This window comes from Primulina eburnea, chromosome 1, assembly GCF_022965805.1.
Source record: "Primulina eburnea isolate SZY01 chromosome 1, ASM2296580v1, whole genome shotgun sequence".
Classification (NCBI taxonomy): domain Eukaryota; kingdom Viridiplantae; phylum Streptophyta; class Magnoliopsida; order Lamiales; family Gesneriaceae; genus Primulina; species Primulina eburnea.
The window spans coordinates 16,336,657-16,347,132 of NC_133101.1; the positions used below are offsets into that span (position 1 = coordinate 16,336,657).

The following is a 10,476-nucleotide window of genomic DNA, read 5'->3' on the forward strand; positions in this document are numbered from 1 at the left end:
ATGAATAAAAATGACGAAATTTTTCGTCATTATACTACCATTTGCCTCTCATTAAATAATATTTTAATGACAACATATCTCCTCATTATATCATTATTTAACTCTCACTATTTGTTTTTTTATTGATAAAATTTACTATAATTATTAGTTATTATCCCCTCACTAAAAATAGATTTAAGTATGAAATTACCTCTCATTAAATCATTAATTACCCTCATTAAAAAATATTTTTAATTGTGATGAAATTTATAATAATTATTTTATATGAATTTGTCATTATATTACAAGATAACATTATTACAAAATATGAAATCTAGAACAAGTAATTTTTTTGAACAAAATATTTTATATAAACAACTGCATCTATATCTATTCATATATTCAAAATATACGGAATTGCAAATTGTTCCAAAACATGGTTCCATTTTCATGGATACTTGAAGTATTTCGTAATATCTACTCCTTGGAGTACAAAAATATTTGAGGACCATAAATGATGATCACTTAGTAGTTGCTTCAAAATACCATGTACTAATTTCCTAATCAATGCTTGAATTCTTCTTTGAAGCACGACATCAGATTAAGGCAGCGTGTCATCTGTAAAACAAAAACAGAAAAAATAAATTAAAATTTATCATTATCATTAAAAGTAAAAGATCAGGTTGTAATCAAATTTTTAACATAATGGAAAACAAGACATCAAATATCTAATCCTCTTTTTACAGCAGTCAACAAATCTACTCGAGCAATAAGTACATCTTCGCTAGAGCAGAAATAAAGCAGTAAAATTAGGACCATAACAAAAAAAAACACTTTCCCCAGTAAATTGTAGTAGAGAATCCCTATCGGTTTGGAAACAGGTCGGAGAACGAAACTAGGAAAGGAGGGGAAAATCGGGGAGGTTAGTTCCAAGTCCTCCAATATTTTAAAGGGGAGATGGGAGCTTACCAAGCATCTTCAGAATGTCGGTGAAGGTGGCCTGTAAAATTAAATTCAATAAGCTGGGCACGTTATCAGGAGAATGAAAAGGACAATTAATACACTAAATACTGAAAAACTGCAAGAAAACAGGTTAATATCACTTCTCACAACTTAGAGCTGAAATCAAGAGAGAAGCTAAACATTCAAGACTCATGAACTCTTCTAATGAATTCTGAGTCATCAATAGACACGATAGAACCATTTCGCAGGAAAAAACATACATATCTTGTTAGATAACACATATAAAACCAAAGTAAATATCCCAAACAATCCGAGAAGACAAAAATATGTAAGTGTCTATTTAACTTCGACAACAGACCCAACATGAGAGTACGAACTTATTAAACCAGTCCCATTCTTTAGCATTAAACAAGTGCACAATTTTTTATTTTGAAAATTTTTAGAAGCCACAAACACAATTTCGAATTGCTTAAATGATCCTTTGATTCCAACTCTTCAGCACATCAATCCTCAACTAAAAACCCACATAAAAGACAAAGCGATGTTGTCTCATAAGAAGTTGGATTCACTAAAATGGATCAAAATATCTACAAGAAAACAAGGAGATACACAAAGGGGCATTATATCATGGGGAGAAACTAATAAATCCATAACCTTTGATCTTACAAGTCCAGTTGTCCGTAACAATCTGCTTCATTATTAGCTCACCTTGATTTTGGGTAATTTACTAGAAATGTATGCCAAGTTAAAGGGGCAGTATATCATGGGGAGACGCCTAATACACACAACTAGCAAACTCCCAAAAAGGAATAAATGCAGAATAATATATAAACCTGAAGTAAAATATCTGTAGTAAAAATTCAAGATAACACAACACACCTTCACCAGACATTGTAGGTGCATCTGAAGTTGCTTGGTTTTCATTCTCGATTTTCGATAATCTACTTTCAATTCCATCCATGCGTCTCTTAAGATTATTATTTTCTTCTTCCTTCTCATGGAGCTTAGCCTCAAGATCTTTTATATAATCAGCTTGTGAACAATTAAAATGTTTTCTTTTCATTCCACCTCCAAAACCAAAGACATGACTATGGCGCTGTGGTCCAAAACACTTTTCAACAACCTCAATATGTCAGAGTGATGCATTAGATTGAACAATCTTCACAATCTCATCCTACAAAGGTCCATCACTCATGTCATTTAAATAAATGATAAACAACAAAATTATGTTAAAAGATTAAGTAGTGATATTTACATATTTTTCTTGCGTTTCTGGATCAACAAGCTTTCCATTTTTATGTCGAGTCTCATAGAAAATTTTTGCAATATCAGGTGGGTTATTATCCTTGCCTCCCTGAAAGATATTTAAAAGGCAAATGATATATACATATATATATATATATATATCTATATATATATATGTTAATTAAGCAAAAAAATCATAAATAATAAACATAAGAATTAATATAGATGTTTACGACCATTTCATATATCAGTTGTCTGTGCGGCTTGCTTCCAGTTCGATGAGGCATTACTCCATTTACCCGATTATTAGAATTCTGGTTACTGGTTTTCTACATAAATCACAAACCAAAATCACAATCATCAGTTCCATGAGTGCAATTTAACTGCAAAATGAAGATATTTCTAATTACAAACTGAACCAGTATTATTATACCTGAAACCCATCAGTTAAGAACTTATTAGTTACAAGCCAGTCCCATTCTTTAGCATTAAACCCTTGCGGCACATTCTTTAAAACTTCAGCTTTAGTTTTGCAAGGTCTCACATAGTCAACATTCAAGGATGACCTCCATGCTGTCCACAAAGCCCCCATATGCTCCAAAGTATGCTCACGATATAATTCTATATTAGGATTGAAAAAGCATTCCTGCAACATAATCATAATACAACAATAGTTTGTTTTGGATATGTCATATTATAAAATAAGAAAAGGAAGTAGATGCTAGCAAAGTCCATTCTTGTATTTATTCTGAGAACCTTATATATTTTTTTTACTATAGTAAAGATCACCATCTCCAATTCCACCAATTCATTATGCTTATAAAAAATTTAGATCCGCCTTAAAAATTAATAAATTTATTAAAATTCACCAAATTAAAAAATAAACCACACCATAAACTAAAAGTCACCCAAAAAAACAATTATTATCTCTATGCTAACAGTAAATTCACCTGAAATTAATATTGTAATTCTTTTACCTTCACCGAATCCCACATGTGTTGCTTGTCTAATTCAGTCAATTCTTTCCATGTTTTCACTTGTATAGGGCAGATATGCTTGTCGCGCACGATTTTCCCCAAGTGTCTTGACCAATATCTGTGATGTTTTCCCACTGCACGATTGTTGTAGAATTCGATCTCCATCTTTTCTCCACTTTTTAAAGCTGCAATTTTCTTATTCTTATTTTTTCCTCTAACTTTTCTCGCCTTTTGAGTTGCTGAATCTATTCAACGAGTCGAAGTAATAAATAAATGTATCAAGATTATAATTTGAAATCAATAGAAAATGCATAATACGCTACATTTCAAATATATTTTACTTACCATCAACATATTTGTCTGTAACAACATAGCTCGATTCACCACTTTCACCATCTTCAGTCATAGGAGTAAATTTAGCAACAAGATAATGACCAACAGCCTCAATTGGTATTTGAAAATCCTAAAGAAATCATATAATTACAAATAATAAATTATGGTTCACGGAACATTTAATATTATTTTAGCCAAAGAACTTGCCTTGTTGATCGTACATTCACTGATAGATTGCAAGCCAGTCTCGATATCAAAGTTCTTCGAAATAGTTATGAACCATTGAACTGTACTAGCTTGTTCACTTCCATTTACCACATCCCCCCGTACAATGAATTTCTCATTTGCCTTATAATCACCCAATATTTTAGTATCTCTCACTTTTGGAACTCTTGGGATTGAGATATAATCTGTACAAATTTAAAGAAAATAAATCGATGATACAGAAAAACAAGAAAAACTCAAAATAAATAACTCTTTATTAACGATACCAGATGTTGTATTGTCTTCAGGCAGTTTGAAGAGCAATGGTTGGGCAGTTTCATCCACATCTACATAAATGTCTATGTTCTCCACGTACTCATGTTCATTCAACATAGCCAATAAATCTTTATCATTTCTCAAAGGCTTACCATCCCCATCCGTGACTTTGAAACCAACAGAATATATGTCAATGAACTTTTTACATATATTCAAGATTTCTAAGAAAGAACTATCATCCGTAAAATCTCTTTCTTTCCATTCATCTTCCCCAAAATGCACAATAAGAGTATGGGCTGAAATTCCACCTTTTGGAAGAAAAAAAAACACTTTTTACAATTATATCAATATATTTTCACTTAAAAATAGAGAGAGCGACCTAAAAAATTGCATGAGTTATAAATTACAATGTCTACATAAAGTTTAGAGGTTTACCAATTCTTCGTTGATAGCCGATGTATTGAGCTTCTTGCTCAACCTGTAGCCTTTGAATTCCCCCTAAGCTCTTGTGAGCAGATGCATTTCCTGGAAAACAACAAATCAGATAATTTAAAAATGAATAATTATATCAATCGTTGCAATTATATAAAAAATAAATCTACGCTATCAGTTTAGAAAGAAATTACCATTAGAATCTCCAACAGGCCTCGTTTTATGTCCATATCCACGCTCCTTGGCCAACTTACCAGGAGCTAAAAATTTTACAGGCTTTCGGATGTTGCCTACACTACTTTTGGCAAGCATTGGTTTCATCTGTTAATATAAGCAATGTAACATATTAGTACAAATAGTAAAAACATGAAAATGAACCAGAATAAATAAACAACTAACACATAAAAGAAACAACATTTTACCAAAATAGAATAGCAATAGAAAACAACTAAGAAATATGATAAGTTGGAAATACTTCTTCAAATTGGAATTCGCTTTCTCTTTCTTTTGTTTGTTGGTAAGTCAACTACTAGCGGCTCCAAATCTGTTCTTCTCCAAATGTTTTGACCATGTACATCGAATGAAGTTTGACCCCCACAATCAAAATTGAAAGATTCAGCATGTTGATATGCTTCACCGAAATCATCTACATTATTGCTCTCGTCCTCTATTGGTTGTGGCATCTCATATAGATCCCGAGGTTGTGTCTTAACAACAACATGCCAACCTTTATTGATGTTGTCAGTGGCATAAAACACTTGTGAAGCTTGATTGGCGAGAATAAAGGGTTCGTTTGTTTTCAAAATACGATGGCAATTAATGCTAGTGAATCCATATTCATCTACTTTGACTCCTTTCTCATTATCATACACATCGAACCATCTACATCGAAATAAAACCACTCGTTTTCCGTCAAGATACTGCAGTTCAAGAATCTCTGTCAACACTCCATAATAATCAACATAATTCTTCTCACTACCTATATCACCGATTACACACACCCCAGAATTTTGGGTTCTACATCCTTTGTCACGAGCTTCAATCCGAAACCTATATCCGTTGACAACATAACCACTGAAAAATGTAACATACATTGAAGGGCCACGGCACAACGACAGCAGGTCATCATATTTACTGTGTTGGTCTTGCATTTTCATTTTGTCAACCTACAAATAAATTACAATGTAAATAACTCGAACAAATAAGCTTGTTCAAAACAAAATAATTTATAACAATAGAATCACTTACTTTTTGTTTAAACCAACCAATAAAATTGCTATTCCATTCGTCATCCGATAGTTGTGGTGTATTATTTTTCTCATTTTTAGAGTACTCTCTGCGTTACAACATTAATGAGAAATGGATATATATAAAAAGAAAAAAGAAATGGTTGTTTAGATGTATTTGAGCTTACTCGAGGAAAGGTTGTACTTCATCGCAATTCTTTAAAATATAGATATGAGCTTTCTCCCATGCATCGTCATCGAGAATACGACTTATACCAGCTCCTAATGCTCGTCCACATTGCGAAAATATGGATATTTCACCTTTATATTTTTGAAAGTCACTGTCATAGTTTCGCTCAAGTCTACTGAATTTTGTCTCAATGTCTTTCAAGTATCTTGAGCAAAGAGTCATACACTCCTTTGCTATATAGCCCTCTGCTATTGAGCCTTCCGGACGAGCCATGTTTCGAATCAGTTGTTTTAACTCATACAACATACGCTCAATAGCGTACATCCATCGATATTGTACAGGTCCACCAATTATAGCCTCTTTAGCCAAATGAACAGGCAAATGCACCATCACATCAAAAAATGAAGGGAGAAAAACTTGTTCCAACTTGCAAAGAGTAATCAGAATTTGGGATTCAATCTTTTGTAACTCAGAAACCTTCAATGTTTTAGCACCCAAACTAGTAAAGAACAAAGACAACTCAATAAGTGGTTCACACACTGCTTTAGGGAGGAGGCCACGTATCCCAAGAGGAAGTAGATGTTGTAAAAGGACATGAAAATCATGACTTTTCAGACCTGATATTTTATGTTCTTTCAAGTTAACACTTTGAGAAATATTAGAAGAAAACCCATCTGAAACTCTTAATTGCTTAAAAAATAAGCAAAACAAGTGTTTTTCCTCTGCAGATAAAGTGTAGGATGCAATGGGCAACTCAAGTTTATCCCCCTTGCGAATTGGATGCAAATCTGGTCTAATTTTCAGAGCTTCCAAATCAAGACGAGCTTGGACATTGTCCTTGGTCTTCCCCTTCGTATTCATAATTGTCTTGACTATATTCTCAAATATGTTCTTTTCAATGTGCATCACATCCAAATTGTGTCTTAACAAAAGAGAACTCCAATATGGCAGTTCAAAGAAAATACTTTTCTTATTCCAATTATCACCTCTGTTTTCATGTGATATTTTCACCTTTCTTTTAACATCTTTAGTCAAGATGTTTCCTTCAAGGTCATTCACTTGAGCAAGCACATCACCACCTGAAAGTGAAAGTGGCGGTGGTCTTACTTCTTTAGTTCCATCAAACAAACTTTTATTTTTTCTCCATTTGTGGTTGCTATGAAGATAACGTCGATGACCCATATAACATTGCTTTTTACCATTAGCTAACCTCATAGAACATGTGTCTTTGTTACAACAAGGACATGCCATCTTACCTTTGGTACTCCAACCAGACAGATTCCCATATGCTGGAAAATCATTGATTGTCCACAATAAAGATGCATGCAATTTAAAATTTTGGCGAGTTGAAGCATCAAATGTTTCAATGCCTACTTCCCACAACTCCTTCAACTCTTCTATCAAAGGTTGAAGATAGACATCAATAGCATCTCCCGGACCCTCGGGACCTGGTATTAGACTTGAAAGAATAAAATTAGATTCTTTCATGCACATCCATGGAGGCAAATTGTATGGAATGAGTATTACTGGCCAAATGCTGTATGATTTTTTAGAATGAGTAAACGGTTGGAAACCATCACTAGCAAGACCAAGTCGTACATTTCGAGGTTCAATGGAAAAATCTTTATGCAAATCATCGAACGACTTCCATGCCATAGAATCAGCTGGATGTCTCATCAGTCCATCATCTAATCTTTTTTCATGATGCCATCTCATAAAAGAAGCAGTCTTTTTAGACATGAATAACCTTTGAAGCCTTGGCTTTAAAGGAAAGTAACGCAAGGTCTTCACTGCTAATTTCTTACCATTGTTTCGAACTTTGGTTTCCTCATTATGACTATTTTCTTTCCATCTAGAAGCACCACATATTTTGCACATGTTAGACTTATCTTCTTCCTTCCAATACAGCATACAATCATTTTTACACACATCTATTTTTTGATAAGAGAGACCAAGATCTTTAATAATTTTTTTGGAATCATAATAGGATTCTGGCAAATTTGAACCGATTGGGAGTATTTGTTTCAATAGCTGTAGCAACATATCAAATGAATCATTACTCCATCGACCAATACTCTTAATGTGTAATAGTTTGACAAGCACAGATAATTTTGAGGTGTCACAACCTGGATAAGTTGGTTGCTCAGAGTCCTTTAACAATCTGTAAAATTTCTTTGCTTCATCATTCGGTTCCTCTCCATGTTTATTCTCACTTGATGAACCAATTTCAGATCCACTTCTATAAAAACCATCCATGTTAGGATACAAATCCCTTAAAATTTCATCACAATCACTTCCTTCCGATTCTTCATCATCAGATGAAGACTAACAAAGCCTTTCACCATGGTGATACCAAGTTGTATAATTTGGCATTATTCCATTCACATTTAGATGCATTTCAACCACTTCACGAGATCCATAATCAGTGTTATTACACTTCACACATGGACACCGAATACTATTCTCTTCACTTGTCTTCTTAAAAGCATAATTCAAAAATTGTTCAACTCCAACCTTGTATTTTTCATTGAATCGATCATTGAAAAAACTCATCCATTCCTTACTAGGTGCCATTTTCTTTTTTACGAGTACGAATTCTTGCTCAAGAATCTGCAACATATTTAGAGGCAACACAACAAAAAGATATGTTTTGAGATGCTAAAATATGATAGTTTCAGCTTACTATTATCATAATACAACTTTCAATTATGCTATCAAATTTTATAATAAACTAAACAATTATGCTATCATATTTATACCAAAAAAAATTATCCCTGAACCACACTCAATGATTTATTAATCCCATCAAATGTTGAAAATATTTATTATAACGATGCTATTTATAATATGGTGCTATTAATTAAATTTGGAATTTTAGTTTGAGATCAAATGTATACATTAAAAAACTTTAAAAAGGAATCATATTTTAATAAGTGGGGTGGTAAAGGACATATAGAACCGATTGGGTGATTACTGGACAGCCTCTTCGAGTAAAGAGAAAATAAGGAAACCTAACAACTAATCTTGCTGCAGCAAAAACAAAAATTCTAGATTCACGGTATTTTCAACTCAAATGTGTTAATCTAATTTGACATCTTTATCTAAAATTAGCTAAACGTGTAATAATAGTGATGTTCTTTGACCATTAAAACAACATAAACGAAAAAATAAGATAAATGCATACACATACATTAATTTTCGTTGTTCTTTTTGTTCAGATATACATGTAATAAATGCATGTTTCTGTGTTCTTAGGAAATAGTGGAAGATCAAAGAGAAGCGAGAATTGAGATTTATACGAAAGTTTTGATGTACCTGAGAGGTGTGGATGAATTAGGTTTGAAGAACATCAACAAACTCAGAAAATAGATTGTTTACAGATTGGAAATGAATAATTATGAAGTCCAACTTTGTCAGACTTCATGGTCTACTCCTTTTGATTCCTTCAGGTTCATTATTTTCTCTCTACTTGAAAAGAGCTGGTTAATTAAAAATTATTTTTTTAGAATGGCAAATGGCTTTGTTACAATTATTGGTCAACTCGAGATTTTATCACAAACTTAAAACTTTGATGTAGATAAACAAACATTGGAAAATCAAATTTCAATTAAAGGGTTTTAGCTGGTAGTTTTGCTGATCGATATCTAATGATATTGATCAAATTTCAAGATCATTAATTTTCACTCACCACATTATTATATATCATTCACGGAAAGATTCACATAAAAATATTCTTGTAAAAAAACCTGTAAAATAAATTTTCAGAAGCATCTTTGAATTGAAATATATATAGAAAACCAAGTCTCTCTATCTATATTTTAAAAAATTTCTCATTCCAGCAACAAATTTTAGAATTAAATCACACGCTATATCATTAAACTAATTTGCTGTATATTTTCAGTCTCTTATTAGTTTCCTGGTAACTACGAATATGATGAAGTGGTGATGATAGACAAAGAAAGCCACGTGAATAGAAAAGAAAGCCACGTGAAGTCCAAGTGGCTTTCCACAAATCGCAAAAGGGTTTCTTTTTCAGAATTCACGAGTTGCCTCTCTACATACAATATGACTCAAATATAAGGTAAATGTAAGATTCAGAATGAGCGCAAACCTCTCTTGGATAAACGCGGCGGAGTTCAAATCGAAATTTCACTGGGAGAGGTAAGTTTGCACGCCTTCGACAAACGACGACGTTGCTGGGATTCCCCTTCTCTCAGTAGCACAGAGAATGACAAAGCACTACCGAGAATGAGAGATAAGCGATTATGAGAGGCGATAAAAATCTATAGGTGAGAAAAAAAGTTGAAGTCGGAGGGGAGAGATGGGTTTACGACACAGATGAATTGAAGGAGAGAAGAAATATGATGGTATTTGGGATAAAAGTTATTTTTATTTTTTAATAATGAAAAATAAAAATGTATTAAGGGGTAATTGGAGGGAAATTATTTCATCATTGCGCCAAAAATCTGTAGGCAACTCTGCAACTATGAGGGGAAATTTTTTGTCATTCTTGAAGTGTCATTAGCGAACCGACGACGGTTTCGTATACTGTCGCTAATTAGCGACGGTTGTGTCATACCTGTCGCTAATTAGCGACGGTTATTTCCATAACCGTCGCAAAATGTCTAAAAATACCCCTACCGACACGACG

The 10,476-nt window shown here is 33.1% G+C and overlaps 2 protein-coding genes across 2 annotated transcripts; both read right to left on the bottom strand.

Annotated features, from left to right (window-relative positions):
- Positions 1-364: 364 nt before the first annotated feature.
- On the bottom strand, positions 365-4,840 carry LOC140828468 (uncharacterized). The gene is made up of 12 exons (XM_073191424.1): positions 4,832-4,840; positions 4,604-4,730; positions 4,413-4,502; positions 3,989-4,285; positions 3,705-3,907; positions 3,510-3,627; positions 3,165-3,409; positions 2,621-2,833; positions 2,424-2,516; positions 2,198-2,296; positions 1,822-2,065; positions 365-597 (listed from the first exon to the last, which is right to left on the bottom strand). The coding sequence occupies exons 2-12, from the start codon at positions 4,728-4,730 to the stop codon at positions 581-583; spliced, it is 1,746 nt and encodes a 581-aa protein (XP_073047525.1). The 5' UTR covers positions 4,832-4,840; the 3' UTR covers positions 365-580.
- A 525-nt stretch (positions 4,841-5,365) lies between these two features.
- LOC140828456 (uncharacterized) lies at positions 5,366-10,286 on the bottom strand. Its single transcript, XM_073191416.1, has 3 exons — positions 9,937-10,286; positions 5,824-8,435; positions 5,366-5,575 (listed from the first exon to the last, which is right to left on the bottom strand). Exons 2-3 carry the CDS (start codon positions 8,079-8,081, stop codon positions 5,563-5,565), a joined length of 2,271 nt encoding a protein of 756 aa, XP_073047517.1. The 5' UTR covers positions 8,082-8,435; positions 9,937-10,286; the 3' UTR covers positions 5,366-5,562.
- Between the last annotated feature and the right edge of the window lie 190 nt (positions 10,287-10,476).

Coding starts and splice junctions, on each gene's coding strand:
- LOC140828456 (XM_073191416.1), bottom strand. CDS start 8,081: ATGGATGGTTTTTATAGAAGTGGATCTGAAATTGGTTCATCAAGTGAG.
- LOC140828468 (XM_073191424.1), bottom strand. CDS start 4,730: ATGAAACCAATGCTTGCCAAAAGTAGTGTAGGCAACATCCGAAAGCCT. Junction 4,286..4,412: donor CGGCTATCAACGAAGAATTG/GTAAACCTCTAA, acceptor TTCTTCCAAAAG/GTGGAATTTCAGCCCATACT. Junction 2,297..2,423: donor GACAACTGATATATGAAATG/GTCGTAAACATC, acceptor AATATCTTTCAG/GGAGGCAAGGATAATAACCC.